This window comes from Drosophila pseudoobscura, chromosome X, assembly GCF_009870125.1.
Source record: "Drosophila pseudoobscura strain MV-25-SWS-2005 chromosome X, UCI_Dpse_MV25, whole genome shotgun sequence".
Classification (NCBI taxonomy): Eukaryota; Metazoa; Arthropoda; class Insecta; order Diptera; family Drosophilidae; genus Drosophila; species Drosophila pseudoobscura.
Genome location: NC_046683.1, coordinates 11,369,862 through 11,396,734, shown reverse-complemented (window position 1 = coordinate 11,396,734; position 26,873 = coordinate 11,369,862). Strand labels below are relative to the sequence as shown.

At 43.7% G+C, this 26,873-nt stretch overlaps 1 protein-coding gene and 1 long non-coding RNA gene across 15 annotated transcripts; one reads left to right on the top strand and one right to left on the bottom strand.

Moving 5' to 3' along the window:
- Positions 1 to 277: 277 nt before the first annotated feature.
- Positions 278 to 24,924, top strand: ovo (transcriptional regulator ovo). Of its 5 annotated transcripts, XM_015186294.2 has the most exons (6): positions 279 to 1,581; positions 19,011 to 20,690; positions 20,814 to 21,988; positions 22,055 to 22,531; positions 22,740 to 23,393; positions 23,456 to 24,924. In XM_015186294.2, the coding sequence occupies exons 1-6, from the start codon at positions 1,131 to 1,133 to the stop codon at positions 23,639 to 23,641; spliced, it is 4,623 nt and encodes a 1,540-aa protein (XP_015041780.2). In that variant the 5' UTR covers positions 279 to 1,130; the 3' UTR covers positions 23,642 to 24,924. The 5 variants fall into 5 exon arrangements, with proteins under 5 accessions (XP_033238111.1, XP_033238110.1, XP_015041780.2 ...); XM_033382220.1 differs by having other exon boundaries at positions 278 to 1,581; positions 19,011 to 21,988; positions 22,058 to 22,531; XM_033382219.1 differs by having other exon boundaries at positions 278 to 1,581; positions 19,011 to 21,988.
- On the bottom strand, positions 9,550 to 18,393 carry LOC26533686 (uncharacterized). 10 transcript variants are annotated; one of them, XR_004469846.1, is made up of 7 exons: positions 17,800 to 18,393; positions 16,464 to 16,529; positions 15,698 to 16,147; positions 15,375 to 15,639; positions 14,977 to 15,320; positions 12,250 to 14,907; positions 9,550 to 10,171 (listed from the first exon to the last, which is right to left on the bottom strand). It is a non-coding gene; the product is annotated as an uncharacterized lncRNA (long non-coding RNA). The 10 variants fall into 10 exon arrangements; XR_004469844.1 differs by having other exon boundaries at positions 12,250 to 15,320; positions 15,375 to 15,552; positions 17,800 to 18,392; XR_004469841.1 differs by having other exon boundaries at positions 12,250 to 15,312; positions 17,800 to 18,391.
- Positions 24,925 to 26,873: the final 1,949 nt, after the last annotated feature.

The window sequence follows — 26,873 nt, the reverse complement described above, 5'->3', positions numbered from 1 at the left end:
AGCCGAAGTCGAAGGCGAAGGCGAAGTCTCTTCTGACTCATTTGTACGAAAGCGAAGTTATGATCTCTCTCGCTCTCTCTCTCACTCTATCTCTCGCACGACTCTCGCGACTTACGGTGTTTTGCGTTTGGGCTCGACAAAAACGAATTCGCCCCGTTTCAGCGTGCACCGTTCGGTTCGGTTTGGTTCGGTTCGGGGCAGGCCAGCCGTCTAACTGAGTTTGTTGTAGCGCACGGCGAGATCCGTGGATCCGTGTGTGTGGCGACGGCGGACGACTTTGGCCTAACTGCTCAGCGTCTGGGACCGCTCGAATACAGTAAGTGGCGAGCCGGCGTTGTGAATGCACGTGTTTTCGCTTCAACTCACCTGAGCGCTCTCACCTGAGCCCCCTCCCCCTGCCCTGCTGTGTGAACTGACACAAAACAAAACACAGCCCAAAACATATCACACACAGAACAACGTATGACAAGATCGAATTCTGTTCAACTGCAAGCAACAACAACAACAACAACAGAAACCGCGTGAACCACAACACAAAAAACAGTGAAAATACTTTTCGTGCATTGTGAGAACAAATATTAAAAAAAAAAAACAAAGAAAAACAACAAAAACCAAATTTAAACATATAAAAAAAAAACAGAAAAAAAAATAACTAAAACTTACGAAATTTTTTTCAAGTTAATTTTTTCCAAGTGCTTCTGAAAAAAAAGAACCAAAAAAACCCAAACAAACAAAAAAAAAACACACACACTCCAGAGAAGCCACAACATGGATTATTTATGATGAAGAAGCCCAAGCAGAGGTTGACTTGAGCTTCAGGTCGGGATACAAAAAAAATCTATCTAGAAATTGTATCTGATTTTTTTTGGTTTTTTTGTTGCGCAACTTTTGCACAGCACAGTGGGCGGGGCAAGGATCAAACATACACACACAATTGGATTAGTGTTTTGTTTATTCGGGAACCCTTTGAAGACCACCTCCCACTCTACCCCACTTGCGCGTCTCGTCGCGTGTCGCGTCTCGCGTCGCGCGTCACGCGTTCCGTTGCGTCGCCGTGTAAATCGTTCGTTTATCGTTCGCCGATCGTTAATCGTTAATCGTTAATCGTGTATCGTTAATCGCCAGCAACCATGCCGAAGATCTTCCTGATCAAGAACCGCCTGCATCAGCAGCAACAGCGCCTGCTCGAATCACAGAACCTGCTCCAGCACAAGAGCCAGGACGATGAACGATGCCTGGTGCCACCGCTCAGTCCCCATGGCTCCGGCTCCGGCTCCGGATCTGGCACACCGCACTCGCCCTCGCCATCGCCGTCGCCCGCCCATCCGCATCCTGAGCCGCAGGGTCAGGGTCAAACGTCATCGCCATTCCAGCAGCAGGATGACCAACAGCCGCTGAGTCTCACGCGAAAACGCTTCCACCATCGCCGTCACTACTTCGGACAGTCGCGTCACAGTCTCCTCGCAGACCATGGACTCAATCAGAATCAAAATCAAATTCAGAATCACAATCAAAATCAAAATCAAAACTCTACGGAATTGGATGTCGATCACAACACAGCAGCAAGTGAAGTTCAAAATGGTAAGTTAATATCAAATCAAATCAAGTCATCCAAGAAATAGTCGAAATAGATCTTTCTTTGAGGGAAACACTTTTTATTTGCTTTGCCTTAGAGGAATGACTGGCATTTTGGTTTCTCCCGAGGCATTTCATGTCTTCAGATTTTTGTTCAATGTATTTTTGGGATTCTTTGCAAATTTTTTGCTGTAACTTGGGTTCTATTTATAATTCTCGAATTCACTTTCCGGAAAGCATTTCTTTCGATTCTACTTCGAACTCTACTCCTCTTCTAAACTGCTTTAAACCTTTGCCGCCAAGCCAAGACCACTCCCAATATATTAGCTTTAGCTATTGAATCGAAAGGAATTCTCATTCCCCATTTAAATGGATAAATAATTGCCACAAATCTGTCAGTCGAGAATCAGCACAAAGTGCCATACAAAATGCCATATCTATTGCCTGGAAATCTTTTCAATTTCAAGCTTCGCTTTTTCGGTTAGATTTACCTTTTGTTGTTCTCCTCCGGTATTCGCCCACACCATAACGATGATCCATTCCGATCCCTCTCTCTCTCTGCCCCAATACTTTATCCGCTATCCGTCTGTCTATCCACCATTCTCTCGATTCAGAGCCAGGGCTTACTTCAACATCAATCACTTTCATTGAATTTCGTAAGCGTTCTGTTCTACAGCTCTCCAGCTCTCCAGTTCTTAGTGTTCTGGTCTCTGTTTCTGGGATTCAGATTCCAATTCAAATTCTGATTCGGTTCTTATATAATCGCCCAGCATAAGAAATGGTTATTAAGTCATTTCGTTTTTCGATTTAGGCGGAGGTCGTCGGGTGTTTTAATTTCACAGTCAAGATTTGGGGGAACTTTCATTGGGGGTCGAGAGAGCGTTTATTAATGAATATCGTTTCGATTTTCTGAAAGTGAATTTCATTTTAGAGGTTCTTCTACCTCCACCTGTACCTCTGCTCTCGGTCTCGGTCTCGGTCTTGGCAAGTTTGCCGCCTAAGTCTTTTGTCTCTAAGCCATTTTTAACGTCCCTTTGTCTGGGCATTAATTATATAGTATATATGATAGACTAGATATATCCATCTGTTGCTTCAACAGAATCATTATCATCTTCACACGCCACACTCATAATTTTGCCCCCCCTACATGGGCATTATATTTCATGGTTATAACTTTTTTACATTTATTAAATTAAATAACACGTTGCCTTCGTTCCTTCACGTTCTTCCAGTCTCCCCAGTGCCCCCCCAGTTCTGTATCCATTGTCTCCCACTTCTGCTTCCACTTAAAAATGTATTATGAACGCTTCCGTTGGATAATTTTATGCGTTTTCTTTGCGGATATCGTAATGGCAGGCTATTTTGAAGGGAAATCGTTTGGCTCCTCTTTGAACAGAAGCCAACGATTGTCTTTTCTTCCATCTACAAACGTTTTCCTCTGAAGGAAGTATTCTGTGGATGATTAGTAATAAATAGATCTAACCATAGATGAAGTTTTTTGCTTCTTCAAAGAAACATTAGAACTCTTAGTTTCCTTTCGACTTTGGTCAATCCAAAGCTTTCATTGTTTTGTATTTGTTTCATTCCCAAACGTTTCCTTTTCTATTTTGCGATCTTCTTTGCGCTAGAGCTTTGGTCACACTGAAATCTGGCTCTTTGTTCAATCAATACGGTGTTTGGTTCTTTTTTAGCTTTTATTTTAGTCTGTGGGCAGTGCTGTGCTGTGCCCATGGCCAAGAACTTCACTCACAGCCACAGTACAGCCAGTACAATGGCAAAAAATATAAAAAAATGCAGAAAGAACCAAAGAACCGAACGAACGAACGGAGGGATACAAAGAATTATATAACTATAGCAAAGTACAAGCTACTAAGAGCCACACACAGACACAGACACATACATATACAGAAATCTCCAACAATCTTGGCCAACAGCAAAAGTACAAGTTGCCAAAGAAGAAGCGAAAAGAGTGTAGAGCATAGACAAAGATCATCATCATCATAGGAGGAACCCCAGGTTCAGTTTCGAATGGAATGGAATGGAAAGGAATGGGATAGTAAAGGAAAGGAAAGGAACGGAACGGAACGGGGAAGTGGGGACCCTGATGGGTGGTGTGGCGTGGTGTGGTGTGGTGTGTCTTCGTCTGCCATTTGGCCTAAGCAAAGTCAAGGCAACAGGCCATAAAACTTGTAGAACCAGTAAGAATAAAAAAGAAGAAGAAAACCAAAGACGAAGCAGCAAAGAAGAGGCCAAGAACCAAGAGAAGCTGAATGTTGAAGGGCCTTGGAGGATGATACACAGCCTGGAACTGGGAACAGGGAACAGGGAAAATGGCAACGGGGGTAATCGACAACTGCGAGCAGAGAACACAGAACAGAGAACAGAGAACGGGGAGAACCGCAACCAAGAAACATGTACAGTGAAAGCTCTTTGGGGGCCCAACACCCCCGCTGATGTTGGATCTATGAGTGTGTTTCCCCCGAAGCCACACCGTGCTGCCCCTGCACTCTATCCCAGCTGTCTGTTCTGTTTATTTCGGGGCAAACTTCCTGTCGATCCATCGATCCATTTCTCTGTCTCACTGGCCGCAAGTAAAAGTCAATAAATAACCGAAAGGCAAAAGGAAATTCATTGATGAGCCATCATCGATAAAGATACTAAAAAACAAAAAGAAAGAAAGACCAGCACAAAAACCAGGGGCACATTCATTGTTCCATGCAAATTCTGCAGCTGTTAGAACAAAGCCAGCGGCTCGGAGAGCGATCCAGCGAAAACGTTTTTGGCCAACTTCAATTGCACGCACAGTTTACTACACGCAGATGTTACAATCATTGAGCGGAAGTTAGCGAAAGGTACCCCCCATCAAAGTAGGGAACCCCTTTCCGATGGCAATCCCAAGATGCGAGTTGGAGGTTCAGCGAACCCTCCACACACACACACATGCATAAAAGCAAAAGTCAAGTGAGGAGAAAGACAAAAGAAACAAAAAACAATTGCTTTTGTTACTGTAACTGTTACTTAAGAGCAGTTTTCTAGGGAAATCGCATTAATTTCAATTCGAATTAATCGATTCTTGAGCTGGCTGCCACCAATTGGAGGGCAGATAATCTGCTTTAATGGTCAAATCTTGGAATAATATTAGTGGAAATCACTTGAAAATGATTAAAGTCAATGATAATTAATCTGGAAGTAACTAAATGGTTTCAACCTAGGAATACGAACTTCTATAATACTTTAGATTTTAGTTTGTAACATCTGGCAGTCCTCTAACGATAGATTTATGTCTACATTTGTGGAATATGGCATGTCTCTAAGTTCCTTAGTTCTAGAAGATTGGCTAGAGATTCATAGAGCATCATGTTTCACATCGAAAAAGGGTTTTTGTCTTGGTACATATTCCCAATAGGCGGGGGCGCAGCATCTAATTCCATTTCCATTTTTTCATACAATTTTGTTTGTCTACCGTTTGTTTTTCTGTTTTTCTCATCGTATGTGTGTGTGTGCGTGGTTTTTTTTGGCATTAGTTCTACCTGCCGTATGTCGAGGAGAGACTCTGATAAAACAATGCAGTTTGTGGTGTCTCTACCTGTGCCTTGGGCTCCAGAACCCTGCTCCAGGCCCAGGCCCAGGCCCTGCTCAAAGTCTGGCGATAATCTCTCACACACACACACACCCAGAGAGGGAGAGAGAGAGAAGAATATATATTTGACAATCGGAATAAAGGCAGACGAAGAACTGAACAGGAGGGAGAGATGGAAACAGAGAAGTGAAAAAGGGCAGAGAGTGTCCTGAACACACACAAACACCGTTCCGTTGATAACGCTCAAAGCTGAGATTTATTTGTGCAGTGAATCGACAAGAAGCAGAAGGAGGGGGAGGCGGAGACGGAGAAGAGGAAGAAGCAGTGGACGGAAAAGAGGAGAAAATACACAAAGCACAAAGGAAGCAGCAACAACAGCAGCAGCATGGCAGAGAAGAAGAGCAACAGGCAGAAGTACGGCTCAAAACAGGTCTCAAGTGCTCGGCCCCGCCGCTTCGCTCCACTGCGGCCAAACAGAGAGAAACCCAGAGATATCTAGAAAGAAAGAGAGAGAGGGAGAGAGTAAGAGAACAGTAAGAACAACAGCAAGAGATAGAGAAAAAAATACATTTGAAAAAGAAGAAAAATAATAATAATATAAAAAAAAAGAATTAAAAGGAAGCCCAGGGTTTTTTTCTGCTTTTTGGTATGCATTCGTTGATGGAAGCAGTGTAATATACTAGTAACAAGCAGTAGAAAATCAGCACTATGTGGGAGTAAAGGAAGCAGGAGTAACAGTAGAAGAAGCAGGCGATGGTGGAACAAGCAGTAGAAGCAGTAGACGAAGTAAAGGAGCAGCAGAAAAATCAGTACAAGTATAAGTATAAGAACAGTAGGAGCGGTAAAAGAACAGTAGAAGCAGTAGAAGAAGCAGCAGGAGCAGCAACAACAACGGCAGTAGAAAAGAGGCAGAGCCAAAAAGAGGGAAAGAAATACCTGAGCAAAGCCTCGCTTTGGCCCTGCTGCTGCTGCTGCTGCCCCTGCCTCAATGATCACCAGTGCAATGACAATGATCTTCATGATGATGATGATGATGATGCGTGAGGTGTGTGTGTGTTTGTTCTTGCTTCTCCACTCTCGCTCTCTCTCTTTCTCCTTTTCGTTTTGTTCTGTTTGGACGGCATGAAATGCATTTTTCTATGGTTTTCAAACCACTTCTAATTGAATTATATTCCGACATGGATACAGCAGCACCATGGGATCCATTTGGTCTACACTGTAGAGCGATGGGCACGTCCTTGCTCACAACTTCTCCCATTGCTCCCACATGACGCGGCACATTTGATGCTCGATTCGAGACGCACAAGCGCCCGAGAATTGAGGAAAAACAACATGCATGTCTTGTGCATGATGCGGCAAATTGATAGACAGAATGGAGCAAAACGACTAATTAGATTGCAAGCCGATCAACTTTATGAAATAGTCATCCCATCATTGCAATTTGAATTTAAAAAGATAACAGATATATGTGCATATTTATATTAAGGAAACCCTGGATTTCTCCCATCTGGCTGAAATTTCGAACAATCTGTGGATCATCTCAGGATGAAACACATGCGAAATTCTATAAATAACTCGATCAACAGTTGGCAAATAAATGTGAACAAGAAAAATTAGCCAAAAAAAAAATACACACATACATATGCACATGTGTATGCACAAAGTGTCAATAACTTTTAAATTGCTTTGTGGCTGAGTATTTTATCATTTAAAATGTTATTATTATTATTATGATAAACTTTTATTGGCGCCAAGAGGGAACTTGTTTTCGTGTATTTTTAAAATTTCGATACGCTCTTTATTTTGTATTATTTCATTTTAAACGCATTTGTATATGATTCGATTTGTACAAAGAAACAGCAACAATCAATATAGAACTCGTTTTCCGACGCTCCGTTCAAAAGTTAACTGTTTTTGTGTGAAATATTTGCATGTTTTTGGAAGAAGATCGGCAAACACGTTTCGGCCCGTAAGCCGAGACACAGCCAAAAGGCTGAAGTCTTTAAAGCAGTGTGCTTTTTTATGGGCATCCATCAAATTTCTACTCAAAATGTATGCCTACTCATGCCATTTCCACGTTGAACTCTTTGTAAAAATCTGCTCAAATTATATGTATTATTTTTGGCCCAGGCCATATGATTTATTTATTCATTGTATGCAAAACAATTTCCGCTTTGACTTTGGGGACGGGCCAGTGTTAGGCCTGGCATTACCTTGAAATCGGAGCCGAAGATCAAAACATTACAGGTAGGTTCCTATATCCTTAAAACTAAGAGATTCACACACACAGATCTTCAGTTCACAGATCTCGGTGCGAGAACTTCAAAGGCGACATCGCGCTGTGCCCCGGCAGAAAGCATTAAAAAGTTGCATATAAAAATACATACATACATACATACGAGTATATGTATGTGGTATATACTGTTCGTACATCTGTATGTATGCTCTTTTCAGGTCAGGGTTGACTTGTGACTGACTAAATGAATGAATGAATGAATGACTGCATGAAACTGCATTTAGCTCGGCCACTCGGCCCGTTCGTCTCTCTCTCTCTCTCTCTCTCACTCTCTGGCTGCATGCACGACTAACTAAAACATTGACAAGTTGTACTATATAGCGATACGATATATGTATACCCCTCCCCCGCAGCATCTCGCATATGCGTTAAACACATTGCACTGCCGCTGCGCTGCACCTCTGAACTGGTTTGCCTCTCGTGCCAGCCTCCCTGCCTGCCTCCCTGCCTGCTGGCTTGACAAACACAGCCATTGACAAACTGATCAACTGAGCGGCAACTTCATTAAGCTTCCACACACACACACACACATGTACATACATATACATATGTATGTATGCCATATAATAATACACATCTCTGTATATCTGATTTTTTTTTTTTGGCAACTCTTCTTCTTGTTAAAGACATACTATGTGAAATTTTATGGCTGTTCGATTTTTTTTTTCTTTGAAAGAAATTTCATCAGACAAAACAAAGCAAAGACAAATCTTTTGTCTCATTCGGATATTGTGCAATTTACGCATCAACCAGTTGAAAGTATCTATCCCTCTACTAATAGCGGGTAGACCCCTGCCCTTGCCCCTCCGACCCGCCACTATCTTGGGGATTGGTCAATTTTTGTTCGAATCTTTAAGCCAATGAAATTTGTGAAATGTTTTTTCCCATTTCGTTTTCGATTTCAGCTTGGTTTTGCATAAAATTTGAAATTTGTGTGTGTCCCCAAAAAAATATACCGAAAAAGTGTTGTCATGGGACGGAGTGACCCGGCCAAGATAGAGAGGTATCAGATGATTTAGAGGATGGTGCAACTAGTTCCGGTTTCAAGTGCCGTTGGCAGTGAATATTGAGAGAGCAGGATACCACAATCTATTTAGTTCCATACAAAATTTAGCTTCCATCGATATAAGATATTTCTGGGAGCCAGTTTAATCTGTAATCCTCCGTATTATCAACAATCTAGTTCCATACTCAGGATACAGCTCTCTTGTGATCTATTTTCATGAATGTGCCATTCACTTAGGGGAATATCGTGCGTAACAATGCAGTCATAGAACGATTGTGAGCCCAAAAAGCAGCCGATTTCGATTTTAACCAAGAGAATGAGAGTGTAAGCTGTTCAAGGAACTGCTCTAAAGGCGGAAATTGTTCCAAACAGGCTCCAACCCCTCCAAATTGTTGATCAAAGGAGGCGTCACCAAAACGGACACCCCGCATTCCATGTCAATTTCGATGTATATGTACAACAAGTAATGCTGCAAGCGCAGATTCATTGACACATGTCAAATATTTCAATATCAATATCAAGTTCGTTGCCTAAGTTTTTAGTTTTTTATTTATTTTTTCGGGTGGGGGAATGAGCTAACTGCAAGTGAAATTACCAACAAAATCCAAGAGCAGGATGGAGGGGGAAGGGGGGGATATGAAAATACAACAAAACTATAAATAAAGCCCAAGTAATAATATGCATACACACACACACACGGACAACAGTGGGACACACACATGAAATTGAGTAAAAAAAAAAAAAAATGGAAGAAAAAATATCTACCGGTTTTCAAGGTTAGGCTGCTTTAACTGTATTAACACCGGGTCCGTAATCACAGCAGCAGAGCAGCAGAGCAGCAAAGCAGATCAGAGCGCCAGCAGTGGCAGCAGCAGAGAAAAGTTACGTCATAATGAACAGAGCGCCAACAGCAACAACAGCAACAGCAACAGTTTTTCTTGCGGTTTTGGCTCATTTCATTTTGTATGGGCTTACGTGATGCGGGGGGGGTACACCGCTTGAGAATGGTCGCATGGGGGGAGGCGACGAAGAGCGCTTGGATATTGGCATAGGGGGAAAGCGGTAAAGAGCAAGCAGCAAGCAACAAAAATATACATTTTATACGCATAATTTAATATTTGTAACAAAATCCACCAAAAAAAAAGAGTGAATACAGGTAATCGATCGGGGTACAAGACACTGTGCTGCAATGAGGTATGGTACAATCATTTGGGAACATTACAGTGATAGATAGTACAAATGGTAAAGAAGTCAGGAGAAGTCAACGGAGAAGTCAGGTGTTTGGTGAGCATGAGATCGCGATGGATCGCGGAAGGGTGCCTACATAGGTTAAAAAGGGGGCAAAGTTCAGTAAGAAACAAGTCAGAGCGAAGGAAGGAAGGGTGGGTGGCGCAGTAAAAACGGTTACGACTAAGCTGGTTACAATGGGAGTGGGTACACCAATGAGAGCGGTACAGTTGGGGGGATGCTGTCCGCTGCTTTCCGCTGCTGTCCGCTGCTGTCCGCCGCTGTCCGTTCCTTCATTTCGACTCTCTCTCTCTCCTTGCTTCTCACACCAATCACACGCCCTCCAACGCAACACGTTTCAGTTTCAGTTTCGTTTTTCGTTTTCTGTGTGTGTTTACTGTATGCAAATGTGGGTCAGAAACTGGCAGACGACGAACTCTCATCTCTCCGCTGTTGCCTGTTCGCTGTCTCCCGTGGATGCCTGCATCTAAAAAATAAAAAACAAAAAACAAAAACTTTTGTTAAATGTTTACAGTTAAAACAAGCCACAACGACACTTGCCAGGTCTCGCTCCCTTTCTGTGTAGCAATAAATATTGAGAGCAAGAGTGAAGCAAGCTTTGCTCATCATCATTATTGATTTTTTTTTTGTTTTTTTTTTTTTTGCTAGCCGTTTTTTAGTGTCGACAGACGTTGATATTATGTTGTAATCGGGGCCTATATAACGGTACGGGAAGGTCAACCAGATGCCAGTAGTTGCTAGGTCGCATCGGAAGGGAATACATACATATATGTATATGTAGAGAGAAGGATGTAGGTAAAGGAAGGATGTGAACAGGTGGCAGACGGCCTAAACTTTGGGGTACCAGAAGAAGAGCAACAGAACTCTTCTAATTCATTGAAATATGGCATCTTCTTGCATCGAGGAACGAAACGAAAGCGAAACCAAATGCGATGCTTGGGGAGTAGTAAAAATGTTCACCAAAGCGAGTTTGCACTGTATATCTCATGTATACACATATACCTATAAAGATATGTACAAATGCATGTGTTTGATGAGTGTTTCCGTTATATTTAATTATAGTTTAGTCATTTTCGCAATACGAAATGAAATCAGAGTCAACTTTGAAACTGTTAAACTGACACATACACACACACACAGACGACACACGACATACGACATATTGCTCATTGTGAAGCTTTTTAGAATGAATATATTATATGCGTTGACCTAAATTTTGTGTCTCATTTGTTGTTTGCCATTTTGAGAGTACGAGTACGAGTACGAGCTTGTGTCTGTGTCTGTGTCCGAGTGTGTGTACAAAGAAGCATGCTAAATAGCTACTAAAACTATACAAATGCATCGTGTGGTATTGAGCGAATGACGAACTGACCAACTAGAATGACAAACTGAACTGAAGGCTATCCATAGCATGAGTGTGTCTGTATCTGTGTGCTAATTGTCACAACCAATAGAGCCGCATATGACATATCTATGCACAATATGCTGTATGATTTTTGCTCGTACAGTGGAACAATCGAATTTTATAACCGAATCGATAAATAAATAACTTTAACTATGGGACGGACATGCTCTTAAAAGAACTTTCACTGTACTCCAGTGACTCTGGGGTCTTGACTACCCCAACGTACTGCCAGCACAATGTGTACTGCAAATACATATCTGTATATCTATATATATAGAACCGAAAAGCGATTTTCTGTACAAAGTTCGTGCATGTCTCATTAACATTTTACTACAACAGCTAGGTGCAGCCTCCTCTCTATATCATTGTTGTGTTTTAGCTTACAAATCATTTAACGCAATTGCGTTAAAACTTTGCCCCATTCAAAATCCAGATACAACAACAACAGCAGCAACAACAACAAAACAAAAGCGAAGACAACGGGTCTGACAAACAAACACAGACAGATAGACGGACAGACAGGCCGTTTCGTTTCGGTTTTTCTTCGGCATTTTGTTAAACAGTTTGTTGCACTTTTGTTTAGAGCGTCCTCGATTTGTTTCGAGTCAGTCAGCGCAAGTGAAGAAGAGTAAGGCTGCGCTATGCCTTGCTATGTTATGATGTGATGCCCGGTTAAGTGAGGTTAGCTCAATTGCACAACTGTACTTTTGGGCCAAAGCTGATGATGCAACGGCGCCATCTGTTGGAAGGACTGTTGCTGTGACAAACGCCATCTATTGATTTCAATGTCAAATGTAGTTCAAGTCAAGTCCAAGCCTGATCTGTAGAGCGACCGAACGCGAGAGAGAGCTGAGCTGAGCCTGAGCCTGAGCCTGAGCTGAGCTAAGCTGAGCTGGTGCACAAATAGCAATGTAAACGAGTCCGATGAAAGAGAGCAAGGTTAGCATTGACATTAATACCAAAAAGAGCAACAAATTGAAACAAATACAAACATAAATTACTGCATTAGAACAGTCAGCAGCAATAACAACAACAGCAACAACGAATCATCGTAAATAAAAGCAACTGTAATTAGCAGCTGCATATGCTAGTGCCGCTTTTTGATGTTGTTGTAATTGTTGTTTGTTTACTTGTTGTACTTGTTGTTGGTGTAGTTTGTTCTTTCAGTTTGTGGTGTAACTGTTGTTGGTGTATGTTTTCTCTGCTGCTTCTTTTGTTGTTGTATTATTTGTTGGTGTAACTTCGGTTGCTGTAACTTTGTTGCCGCTGCCGCTCTATACACACACACACCACACACCACACACAGAAATGCTTATGTCAATGTGGTTTGCAATTTAAGACGCTCCAAGTCGAAGGCCCTGCGCGCTGTTGGAGATGTCGTAGAGATGATGTGAATGTCGATGATGATGATGATGATTATGATGACGAGCAGCGATATCTCACACACAACACTAAATGCTTAACCAACATTTAACAACAGCAGCCACAAAAAGGCAGGCCAGGCAGTAACAATTCGTTGCATTCCTGACCTTGAAACAGCAAGCAGTGCCAGCTGCAGTAAGCCAGCCAGAAGCAGAAGCCAAAACCGTTCAGTTATCAAAGCAGTGGAAGCAGCGAGAAATTTTTGCGAGTGCAGGTTTGAAGTAGCTGCTCTTGAGCGAAGCTTAGAGCCAGTAAGCAGTGGAAGTATTCTATAAAATCCAGCAGTGATCGGTGATTAAGAAGCAAAGCCGTGTTAGGCGGGAAAGTGGTAGATAAGTAAGCAGTCGCAAGCAGGCAGAATGTTTGAAAAGCATGTCCGAATCGGTACAGTTGTACAATTGGTGCTTACTGTTTATAAAACGTTAAATCACATCAACAAGCTCTTCTGGTGGTTCATTCTAAAATACTTCAAATGATAGGGTAAATCAGAATCAAAGATCTACGAAACAAACAAAAGACTTGGAAAGAAAACTTAGAACAAGAAGGAACCCAAAATATCTGCATTCCATTCCTGCACTGAAATGAGAGCAAAAAAAGGGAATAAAGCTTCAGCGCCGAAAAAAAACAAAAAGTAATTAAGTTAAACGAAATTATTTTGTTAACGCGTCGGCAATTTATAATTCATATACTTATACGCATGTATGGGGTATGGGGGTATACGTATATATAGTTATATATAGCAATCAAGATGGGCAGATTTTCGGGCATCGATAAGACTTAATTGCACGGCACTTAATGCATTTTAAGTCGCGTCCCCAGAGCCAGACAACACGAGAGAATGAGATGGTAACCCGAGACGGAAGGGCCTAATAAAGACCTTGAAACCCTTAGAAATCGAACTATCAACAGCAGCTGCCCCACACCGCATCCGAAAACCCAACGAAAACCAACGGAAGAGGAAGAGCCAAAAGCCAAATTGGGCGTTAGAGACAAATTCATTTAAGCAGAGTGAAGAAACAGAAACAAACAGCAGACAAAAGACAAAAGAGAGGGAGAAGCGCTTAGGCAATAAATTTATAGACTGCCCGCAAGGTTCCAGGGCCAGATCTTGATCAGAGCTGGAAACAGAGGGAAAAAAAGAGAGGATCGAGGATCGAGGATCGGATCGTGTTGCAAATGGGTTGGAACCACACTTAAGGTAAGGTAAGGGTAAGGGTAAGGGTTTGGGCATGGACAGTGTTCGGTATCCCTTTCGGCATTAGAATTGCTAAATGCTACAAGCACCAGGCAGCGGAAAAGGGTTCGCTGTTTAAGCTTTTACACTACACTACATAATTTGTTTTGGAATTGTCAGGGATAGAGAGAGAGAGATGGAGATGGAGACACAGAGGGAGGAGGATCGCACATTAGGACCCAGGGGAATGATGGGAAAGCACCTGTTAGAAGCTCTGTGAGGACTCGCCACTTCCTTCCTGCCTGGCTGCCTTTCTTCAAACGGATGCATTCATCAATTTGGCAGGATCGACCCCAAACAGGAAGCTTCTTTGACAAGGGTCCCGATCCCGAACCCAGTCCAAGTGCCAGTGCCAGTGCCAGTTCCAGTCCCAGGCATCTGCTATCGATCAAGGTGTTCCTATTCTCATTCTCTCCATATTGTATCTTTGTGTGCTGGGCTCTCCTCAACGCTTGCCTTGCTCCTGTGCCACCTTTGAAAGAAATGCACTTGTCACCATCGAATCGAATGGAATCGAAATGGAATGGAATTGATTGGCTGTCTGTCAGCTAATCGATGACACTTTGCACTCGCATATATTTCCATCTCATTTCGCTCATCTCTCCCTCTCCTTCTCTTTTTTTTTCAATGGATTTCATGCCGTTTCATGCTCTATTAAATTTTGTTTGACATTTGCAATCATTTTTTTTTTCTTTTTGCGAAAGCATACATACATTTCGATGGGTTTTATAGATAGATAGATAGATAGATAGAATGATGGTTCAGTGGTTCAGCGGTTCAGCGGTTGTGTGGGCGGTGGTTGCATTCGCTGGCCAAGTGGGTGAGGGCCTAAATAGGTTATCCGATTCCATTGAGGGATTTTCTGAAGATAGACGACATTGAAAATGGATGAGACGTTTCATTTTTACACACTTTTACACTTAAAAACCTAAATTTGGAACCACAATTTCCCAAATAAACAATAAACAAATAAGAATGAGCACCTGTTGCATGTCTCTGCAGTGCGTTCTTAAAACTATTGAGGTTAAACGCTTGATCATCTCATAATAATAGTCTGTTCGTGCAACAAAGATTGTGTGTTTCTGTGGCCCTAACTTAAAACGCAGCCTTAAACGCTTTGGGGCTCCGACATGGGTTGGGTCTGTGGGTATTGTTCAATTTGTTGCTGTACGAGTACCTATGTATGTACTCGTGTACATTATTTACATACAATATATCCCCCATGTACATGGGCTGAGCTGCTTGACAACGTTCGTTGCCGTTCGCCGTTGCCGCCCCTGTCAACGTGTTTGGCATTTGCAATTAGACACACAGAACCCCAAGATGGGGGCTACGGCGGGACCCGAAGAAGAATCAGCTTCAAGCAGAAGACTGAAGAGGGGAATGTCGTCATCGTCGTCGTCGTCGTTGTCGTTGTCGTCGTCGTGCATGACAGGAATTCCATATGCGATAAGCTCAGAATGCGTTTGGAATTCGATTTTGCAGCCACAGTATCTTTCCGTTTCACCTCTTTGGTTTTTTCTCTGGTTTTTGTAACTTTTTGTGGCTGAAAATCTATTAAATATAAAATAAAAGTTGAAACTTTTAGTTTTATTTATTTTCGTATACCTTTTTGTTTTGTTTTGGTTGTGCTTCGCTTTTCTGTTGCCTCTGTTGCTCTTTCTGTTGTTTTTTAAGTAGTTTTCCATAAACAACAAGTTGAACGCCCATGGCCGATAGCAACGACAGCTGTTGGGTGGGCGTACTTCTCGCTCAGGTGCCACCCGCATACACACATCCATACATACTATATGTAAATATATATGGTAGTAAGGCAGAGTAGATACATATACACCGATCCTGAGATCAAAGCAAATGTTATACGGCAGATCAGCTGAAAAGTACAAGACTATAATAATGATACAAGAGCATAAGAATGGTTCAGAACTCACGTGATGCGTTGCACTATGTGTGTACTTTGAATCCCTTTTCAGGCGAGTTCATCTACCCGATTTGCCAGTCGTAGCATCAAAGATCCATCCCCCATTCGCAGGGAGAGGGTGCAAAGAATGTATTACGAATTCTAGACGACAACTTCGACGGGCTTTGCCTTTGGCGCGGGGCTTTGTCGTGAACAATTTACATACATATGTATATTATATACACAGCAGAAGACAGATAATGTTATTTTATTTTCAGTTTTTTTTTTTTTTGTATTTTCGCTGATTTTTGTAGTGGATCGTATTTTTACGACGCATTTTGCGCTAGACGAAACCGGTGGCCGGTAGGCGGTGGAGGTGGAATATTTTAAAAGTTCATCCACACAAAATCGAAAAACAAACAAACCGAAAAAAAAACAGCATGTAAATCAATTACGGTAAAGGATAAAACGTGCATTGACCCTTGGGCGTGAGAGAGATGACCATATGCGTGTACGAAACGAATGGAAAGAAAGAAAACTAAAGAGTAAAATAATTGCAGAAAAGTTTCAGGTCGTATGGATGACCATAGATGGAATGCGGATAGGAGGGAGACAAAATAGGATGTTCAGTCAACAAAAACAAGCACCGAAAACACAGGATGACCATAAATGGAAGAAATCCTAAGAGGCGGAGGACGAAAGGCTAAGCTGAAAGTCCTCCACCAGAACAATCAAGAGCAAGGAGATCTTTGAGATCCCAGAGCTCCTAGAAATGCTTACGTTATCTATGTACATACTATTTTATAATGCTGTTTTAATTGCTGGCTAACTGGAGGTCAGTATTTGTTGTATTTTTTGTACAACTTCAATTGAAATTCATTTCCTCATGGCAGCAGCGGCAGCAGCAGCACACAAAAATGATAAAAATAACACAAACAAATGAAAATAAAACCTTATTCGCATTTCATTTTCAACTTGAAAACATGTTTTTGCATGTATGTATTTATGTGTGTGTTTGTGTGCGTGTGTGTGTGAGCATGTACATCTGTATGTAATTATAAAGCATTTTACAATTCGCCTTGACCTTAACACAATAAAATAAATTACAACTATGGCAAGCAATTGCAACAACATCAATACAGAGCGGAAGAGGGAGAGGGAGAGGCACAAACATGTAAACGAAAGCTGGAGAGGGATAGAAACGAGTAAGCTGAGGCGGAAAGAGAGGCCAAGATGTAAGGTTGTTTTTGAAATATATGTATGTATATACATGCATATGTATTTATGTGTGTAAAAGCCTGGAAAAATGTAGATTATACACATCCATGTCAAACAACTGCAATTGCCGTTCATTCAAACAGCGAGAGAGAGAGAGAAAGAAAGAGATCAAAACATGAAAGCATGTCTCATAAAATGTAGTAAAATTGTAGAATAAAAGAAATAATGTAAATGTACGTCACTTGCTATAGCTGCTTGCGGCATAAGGCGTGACAGGGCGTACCTGGGGGCAGCGCCGGGGGTCTATTAACCGATTAATAAATGAATGGCACGCCAGTTATTTCAGAAACGAAATACGCGTAAAATCAGCAAAACAAACAATCAATTAAATTAAGATTAAACAAATTATTAAGAAAAAATGTTAAACGTTGGAGCCGCCCCAAGGCTGTTAACGTCCAAAGCAGCGCAACGCAAATCTTTGTTAAACGAAGCTTACAGATCGTACATCGATAGTGCTGGACAAAAGTCTATGTACGACTGTTTAACCAAAAGTCCGTACAAATCATGATATTCTCTCCAAGAGTGTTTTCTTCGTAGTACCTTGACTTTTGTCCGCCACTGTATGCATGCGATAGATCACATGTGCGCGCGTGTGTGTAAGTGTGTGACGACAGTTAGAATTTATGCGACAGCGCTGCAACTGCGCTGCAGGCCTGGCCATGACCAACAGAGCCAACAGAGCCAGCAGCCCCCGCTCCGCCCCGTCCCGTAAATGGCAGCAACAGGGTTGTGCGTGCTTGGCATTTGTAATAGCACACATATGCACACACACTCACACAAATGGTTATAAACTGGTACTTGGCTAAATATGAGCATTAACTAATATGAAGGGCTGTCCGGCAGCAACCAGCTCACCCACACACAGACACACACACGACACACTGCAGCCTTGATCTTGATCAAACACGAACGTCGCAGCTGAAAACCACTGCACCATCAACAATGACAGCCGTTAAATGGCGCTGCTTTTGTTGCTGTTGCTGTTGCTGTTGCCACTTTTTACTGCACTTGTTTTTTGATTTAAAGCCAAAAGACAACTTTGCGGCCAGCTGGTCGCTAGCCTTGTCTTGGCCCGATTCGTCTTTTCGCGCACTTGCACTTGCACTTGCTTTTTCCATTTGCAATTGTCAATTATAGGCTATTCAAATTACCCTAAACACACACACATGTGTATGTATGTATGTATGCACATACAAAAGCCACCTCCTTAGCACACACATCAGAAATGGTCTCAACCGGTCAGCCTGTACCCATCTATTTCTTCTTATTCCTCCACACATCTCGCCGTTTCACTCACAGAACGGCACCAAAGAGGACATATGAAATTGCGCGTTAACTTTTTTCCAACCTCCAAAAATGAGAATGAGTAAAAGAAAGAGTGTAATTCGAGCATCGCGAAGCTGCTCTACATTAGAGTGAAGAAGATTAGTTGCGAAAGAAGTGGGAAGAAGAATAGGGCAAGATATGCGAGTAATAAGGAAAGGCCCACCGCAAAAGCGTCCTCTTAATCGTGTGTACACATACAAGTTATAATAATATGGAAATTTAGTCCGTCGTCCCAAAATATATTGTACCTTGGTACATGCATGTGTAATCCAACTAATTTCTTGGTGCTTTGCCACTTAAACGTACATAAGGACTCGTGGACTTAAAGTGAATTTTGATTTAATGGAAGGTAATCAATTAAGTACATATATCTGCATATAGTGTATTATGCTGAAAATTTGATCAACATCAACGTGCAGACAGGTTGCATTTCACAGCACTGTCCAAAAGTCACTCAATCGATCATTCCTACTCACCTACACATTCGCACACCAGAAAAGTCGCAAAAGGGAGATCAATAATAAGTGATTTTGGGCATTCTCTCATTCCTTTTACAGTTACGCAACGGTCAACGTGGCTTTTCTCGGCAGTTTTTCGTTGTAATATATTGGGGACTATTTGTGAAATTTGCTTTTAGATACAAAAATACAAAGGATCGGTTTTATCTTAGCTTATGTGTACGTATATTTTTCATTGAATATTTAACTAATTTTTTTTGTTTTTCTCGTTTTTTTTTGCAGACAAATTTGGTTGCTTGAGGCCGGCAGAATTGTTGCAGCGCCTTACCTGCACCACCACCAACCAAACCACCACCAGCAGTAGCATAGCCACAACCACAACCACAAACACACCCTCACCTACGCCCACACCAACACCCACGCCCCCCGCATTACCCACAAAAGACTGCGTCGAGAATTCTCCAATAAAAACCGCGATAACAACAACAACAACAGCAAGCAGCAGCATACCAAAGCAGCCGACGCCGCAGTCGACAGCGGCAGAGGGGATTAGCAGCAGTAGCAGCAGCGAAGTAGATGTAGAAGATCCCGATCGGAAAGCGCAAAAAGAAAATGAGAAAAATGCGCGCGCATCCGTAGAGGCGGAAGAAGTAGAAGAAGAAGAAGAGGAAGACGGCGACGTTGACGTCGGAATTGAGGTACCCCGCCCGCGCTTTTACAATACGGGCATCGTCCTCACCCAGGCCCAGCGGAAGGAGTACCCCAAGGAGCACCAGCAACAGCCGAACCTCGTCAGAACCACAAAAGAAAAGGAACCCCACTCGGATGTGGACTCCGACACAGACTCCGATGACGGCTGCAAGTTGATTGTAGACGAGAAGCCCCTGCTGCCCGTGGACAAGCCGTTGTCTCTGCGTATGCGCAGCACCCCGCCCCCGGCAGAGGAGCGTCCCAGTCCACCACCCCCAAGGGAACCGACGCCCGCTGTCCGCTGCAGCGTGATCCAGCGCGCACCACAGACCACGGCAGCAGCAGTAGCAACAGCAGGACACGCTGTATCCCCGCATCACCATCATTATCAGAATCAGCATCCGGACCATCAGACACCACAGAGGAGCGTTCTATTGCCCCTAAGTGCCCTCGATCTCGATCAGCTGGGACCGGAGCAGCAGGAGCCCATTGACTATCACGTGCCGAAGCGGCGCAGCCCCAGCTACGACAGCGACGAAGAGCTGAACGCCCGCCGGCTGGAGAGAGCGCGCCAGGTGCGCGAGGCCCGCAGGCGGAACACGATCTTGGCAGCCCGCGTACTGCTGGCCCAGTCGCAGCGCCTGAATCCGCGCCTGGTGCGCAGCCTTCCCGGGATTTTGGCCGCAGCCGCCGGCCACGGACGCAGTAGCAGCAGTTCCGGTGCAGCCGGACAGGGCTTTCAGTCGTCTGGCTTTGGCAGCGGCAGCAGCTCGACCGGCTCGGGCAGCGGACAGAACGCCAGCGGTGGTGCTGGCTCGCCGGGAGGCGGCTTTGGGGGTGCTCTAGGCGGCAGCGGAGCCGGAGGCGGTGGCATGGGCGGTGGCCGTGACGGACGAGGCAACTACGGTCCCAACTCTCCCCCCACCGGGGCTCTGCCCCCATTCTACGAGAGCCTGAAGAGTGGCCAACAAAGCACGGCCAGCAATAATACGGGCGCCAGTCAGACATCCGCAGGACACGGAGCAGGCTCCCACGCAGCCTTCAACGGGAATCCCAACTTTCTATCCATACAAAACGCTGCTGCAGCGGCGTACATAATGTCAGCGGGAGCAGGAGTCGGTGGAGGTGGAGGAGGAGTAGGCGGAGGTGGCGGCTACATCAATTGCGGATCCAACGGAGGAGGAGGAGGCGGTGGCAATGGCAATGCGAATGGAAATGGAGGTGGAGGTACGGTTGGCGGTGGTGGAGCTGCATCATCGGGTGGTATCGATGGTAATAATCTTTTGAACTTCGCCAATGGCTTGGCCAGCAATCCTAACTATAACGAATCCAATTCCAAATTCCATAATCCAAACTCAACGATGGGTCATCCCTTTTACGGTGGCAATCCCTCAGCGTACGGCATCATACTCAAGGACGAGCCGGACATCGAGTACGACGAGGCAAAGATCGACATCGGAACCTTTGCGCAGAACATCATCCAGGCGACGATGGGCAGTTCCGGGCAGTTCAATGCCAGCGCCTACGAGGACGCTATCATGTCGGATCTCGCCAGCTCGCAGTGCCCCAACGGCACTGTGGATCCACTGCAGTTTACGGCCACGCTGATGCTCAGCTCCCAGACGGACCACCTGCTGGAGCAGCTCTCGGATGCCGTCGATCTGAGCTCGTTCCTGCAGCGGAGCTGTGTGGACGACGAGGGCTCCACCAGTCCGCGGCAGGACTTTGAGCTCGGCTCGACGCCCTCCCTGACGCCCGACTCGGTGTCGGTGACGCCCGTGGAGCATCACCATCATCATCACCATAGCAGTCACCAGACAGCGAGTGCCTCCCAGCTGGATGCCCTTCACGAGAATCTGCTGACGCAGTTGACCCACAATATAACACGCAATGGCGTTAACTCCCAGCAGCAGCAACAGCAGCAGCAGCAGCACGTGCAACAGCAGCAGCAGCACCTGCAGCAGCAGCAGCAGCAGCATGTGCAACAGCAGCATGTCCAGCAGCACGTGCAGCATGTGCAACAGCCGCCGCCTTCGTACCAGCATGCCACCAGAGGCCTGCAGATGATGCAACAACAACAGCAGCAGTCGCAGCACGGCAGCTACCAGCAGCAGTCGGCGCTGATGTCACAGCAGCAGCAGCAGCTGCTCAGCCAGCAACAGCAACAGTCGCACCACCAACAGCAGCAGCAACATGCCGCCGCCTACCAGCAGCACAATCTGTATGCTGCCCAACAGCAGCAGCAGCACCACCAGCAGCAACAACAGCAGCAGCAACACCAGCATCACTCGCACCACCAATTCCACCAGCAACAGCAGCAGTCGCACCACTCTCACCATTCGCACCACCACGACAACAGCAACATGTCGCTTCCATCGCCCACGGCAGCGGCTGCTGCTGCCGCGGCGGCCGCCGCTGCTGCTGCTGCAGCAGCCGTTCATCTAGCGCGTCCCATGAGCAGCAGCAGCAGCTCCGGTACGAACAGCAGCAGCAGCAACAGCAGCATGGATGCAAACGCAGCGGCAGCGGCTGCCGCTGCGCTGCTCGACACAAAGCCACTCATCCAAAGCGTAAGTGTTCCACCCATTTTACTACAACAATCCCTCCAGCAGCAACAGATACATTCCCCGAACCAGCAGGAGCAGCAACAACAGGAGGGGCAGCCACAACAGGAGGGGCAGCCGCAACAGGAGGGGCAGCAACAAAAGGAGGAGCAGCAACAGTGCTTAACGAAGCTGTCGAGAGGCAGGTCCAAGAAGGTGATGCCCCTACCAATGATCCCCAACGATTTCGATTGCCTTCTGGTCAAGGAAGAAAAGGAGGATAAAAAAGAGGAGGCGGCAGATATAGACTATGATCCTGCAGGGAAAGACAGCAGCAACGGATCGGGAGGAGGCAAGCTGAGTGGTCGAGCCAAGGCCGTGGCGTATGGCTCCACGATGATCACCCTTGTATCGACAATGAAGCCCTCGCCGGAGGTGCCGGCCACACGAACGGTGCACCGCACCACATTACGTTCGTTGGCCACGGCGGCGGCGGCCACAGCCGCTGGCCTGTGTGCCCCATCGCCCACCGTTTCGGTGCTCAATCAGAGCAAGGTGTTGCAGCGGCGTGTAAGCGAAAACCAAACAGAAACCGAAACCAAAACCGAATCCGAATCCAATTGTGTATCCTTCTAGTTGTATTTTGTCTGTGTTGTCTTTTAGCCCGTATTATTCTTCCCAACCAATCAATCCTTCGAATAATCCACTCCCTCCGTTTTTTTTATATGAGCCGCACATTAATTTCCTTTTCTCTATGTCCTTTTGTTTCTTTCAATAGTTGGGCCTGCCGCCGGATCTACAGTTGGAGTTTGTGAATGGCGGACATGGCATCAAGAATCCACTGGCTGTCGAGAATGCCCATGGTGGCCATCACCGGATACGCAACATCGATTGCATTGATGATCTCAGCAAGCACGGCCACCATTCCCAGCAGCAACAGCAGCAGCAGCAATCATCCCCCCAGCAGCAGCAGACGCTCCAGCAACAGCAGCAGCAGCAGCAATCCCTCCAGCAGCAACATCAGCAGCAGCTCCAGCATCACAGCAGTGCCAGCAGCAATGCCAGTAGCCACGGCTCCGCGGATGCCCTCTGTATGGGGGGATCTGGATCGGCCAGCCAGGCCGGTGATGATTCTGTAGTCAATGGAAAGTTCGTTTGCCGTGTGTGCATGAAAACGTTCTCGCTGCAGAGGCTGCTCAATCGGCACATGAAGTGCCACTCGGACATCAAGCGGTACCTGTGCACGTTCTGTGGCAAGGGATTCAACGATACCTTCGATCTGAAGCGGCACACGCGCACCCACACGGGCGTCCGACCGTACAAGTGCAATCTGTGCGAGAAGAGCTTCACGCAGCGCTGTTCCCTCGAGTCGCACTGCCAGAAGGTGCACAGTGTCCAGCATCAGTACGCTTATAAAGAGCGTCGCGCCAAGGTAAGATTAACAAGAGTCACCTTCTAAAGCACAATCCCTTAATCTCTCTTTTTGCGCTTTAGATGTACGTATGCGAAGAGTGCGGCCACACGACCTGCGAGCCAGAGGTGCATTATCTGCATCTGAAGGATCTGCATCCGTTCTCGCCGGCGCTCCTTAAGTTCTACGATAAGCGGCACTTCAAGTTCACCAATTCGCAGTTCGCCAACAATCTGCTCGGACAGCTGCCAATGCCTGTCCACAATTGAATCGTGGATCGTCAGTAGTTAGCCCTAAGATCCCCAACAAGATCCCCACCATGTGACTTTGAAGTTTTCTGAAAACTGCCCCCATGCCCCACCACAAACACCACCCCCACACCGCCCTCTGCTGTAGCTAGCGGAGAGGAGAGGAGAAGGGAGGAAGATCTTTGGAGATTACAAATAGCACTATACAATTTCTGTATATTTTTTGCCTAGATTTAGATTTAGTCGATGAGGATTACAACAACACTTTGCTGTGCAAAAAATCGCTCTCACTCTCTCATGCTCTTAAACATTTGTTTAACAATTTTCGTATTTAGTTAATGATGGAATTCCGCCTTTCGTTTTTTTATAAGTAAACTCTTTTTTTATTTTTGTTTGTAATATTGGAAAACCTTCTCTTAGTCAAAAAACAAAACAGAACAGGAAAAGAAAAGAAAGGAAATGTTTTGCCCTAAATAGTTTTCTTAGCTTTAAGAGTTTTTTTTTTTTGATAAATGCTTTGAGCAGACACACCACACACATGAGTAATACAAAAATCATGAATATATCATATATATACATATATAGAGATATAGCTAGGATATAGCTTATTTTTAAGATGTTTAGAGCTAGAAACCGAACAACAAACAACAAACAAAAGCTGCAAACGTTGGCATTTATTTTGTCACCGCAAAAGAGAACAAACAAGAAGTAGAAGGAGGAAAAAGGATATACAAGCAACACATACAAAACATCCACATACACATGTAATTTATTATTTAATCACACCATTAATCCATTGTAAAGAGGCAAAAAGCGGATAACAATCAAACTAAAACCCAAACTATAGAAGTAAGAAGCAATGCGCGAAGAAGATAGAAGTTAGAAGTTAGAGAGAGATGCGTGTAAACTAAAGCTGTTTATAAATGAAGTCAAAGCCCAACAACAAAATAATCGAAACATAATGTATCTTATAACCAATCCATGCACTATATACCATACATATATACACACCATAAACCATTAAAAAGTGAATGGTTTCCTTTGATTTAAATAATAACTCTTGCATTAATAGTAGCTTGTAGGAAAGACCACCAATCGTACTGATACACTGAACAAACAAAAAACACACCACAAAAATGGCGATTTACGAATACAAATCGTAGGAAATCGCTTAGAGTTAACTAACACATAATTTTAGTCTCTATCGGTAGTTCTAAGTCTAAAGCCTAAGCATTTCTTCAGAATTTGATTTTGATTTGAATTTGAATTACAAACAAAAAACTAACTTTACTTTTTGATTTAAATGAAATTGAAATTCTAATTTAACGCTAAGGATTAATTTTGTATTTTTTTTTTGTTCATTTTTTATGTTTATAAGCAACAACGGGTTTTTATGTGCAATCGCTTGGTGTTGGTTAAACTTAAACAAAAGGAAGCAGGAGAGTGGATGGATAGAACGAGATGAATGATTCATTTCGGGAGGGGGCGGTGAGACGACGGGGGCTGTGCACTGTGGCGACACACACGCCCTCTGCACAGCCCCCGCAGAGTCCCGCCCCCCTCCCCCACCAGCAGGAAGGAAAAAAGCCTTAGACATGTAGATAGATTTACAAGAGGGAGAGGGGTATAGGTGAACCCCCTCCCCCACTCAGAAACCTTAGATTTAATTAGAAAACTTTCACACACACACACACAGAACACACATATATATATCCGATCAGCACAAACACACACACAAACATTTATATATACATAGATATATCTATTTAGTTTAGTCAAAAAAAAAGTATCTACCATTCAGAAAATCTTCAACTTCCATGAAAAATTTCAAATTTACTTTTATTTCTACGAATTTTTTGTATGCCACGCAAGAAACAAACAAAAACCTTCGAATACCAGGGTATAACAAAAACGTAAACCTAAAATCTAAATAACTATATATCGTATATATGTATGCAGTACTATATATGACACATGTATTGGAAATTTGATCGAAAGAAAAATTTGATTTAGCTGATAATAAAGAAAGGTTTTTTTTTAAACTATCATTTATGTATACTATATAAAGATTATGAGAATCGAATTAATTAATAAACATTGAATATTTTACTAAAATGCATTTTCCATACAGGGGAGAGATCAATGTACTAAGGATTTGTGTTACGAAGGACATTTTGCCGGAAAAAATTATAAAAAGTTTTCGTAGAACTCTAAGAACTGGGTATATATGGAATATTCAAAATGGCACCTAAAATGATCAATATACAATGTAGTTGATCAATGTTTAAACAGACTTATCAGACTTTGTTCTCCACTACACCTATGCGCTCCGCTACACAGTTCTTTTTATCCCAGGCGAACATTTCTGGTTCCTGCTTTTAGCGTTCGAATCACCCGCATCTCCTGTAAAAAGCAACAACTTTGGGATCCGATATAATTTAATTCGATTCGATACAGTAAAAACCGTGGACACTGTGGCCCAACCAGTAGGTCCACATTGACTACACTATAGCCCGCTCACGACTGACTTAAATTATGACCAATTAAGAATAGATCTTATCTGCAAAGAAAGTGCGTTATAAGACCATTGCCAGACCAATATTACAGATGTACACGTAGCCCACCTTCCGTCTCTGTTTCTATCTTTTCCCACCAACGAATCTTCTCTTCGACAGATCTGGTTCCGTGAGCGGAAACCAGGCAGAAACTCAAAAAGACCGAGGGGCGCTGCCGCATGCCGCGTCATACGCGTAGCCGAGCCGTTTCAGTACGTGCAGGAATGGTAATTTGAACAGATGGGGGGGCTACCTATGTGAAAAACCAGAGAGAAGATCCCATCGAAATGTAATCAAAAACTTTTCCACACTTCTCTTTTTTTCTTGGTTTATTTTCAAATATTTTGTATTTTATTTATTTCGCTAGTTTCTTTATGTTTTGTCCTTCTTCTTTTTGGGTTTTTTCTTGTGTTCTTTTTTTTTTAGTTTTTTTTTTCGTTAGGCTTTTGCATTTTTTTTGTTGGGGTTTTCTTCCATTTTTGTTTTGTTTTGTTGTTGTTGCTCTTGTTATTATTGTTAGACTTTGGTTTTTTTTGTTTTTGTTTTTCACATTAATTACTGAAATACACACACAGACACGGAATTACAATAAAAACTAGATTGTTTTTGGGTTCATTTTAGTTGTTTCTTTTTTGTTTTTTTTTTTTTGTTGTTTTGTTTTGTTTTTGTCATTATTTTTCATTATTTCATGAATTTGA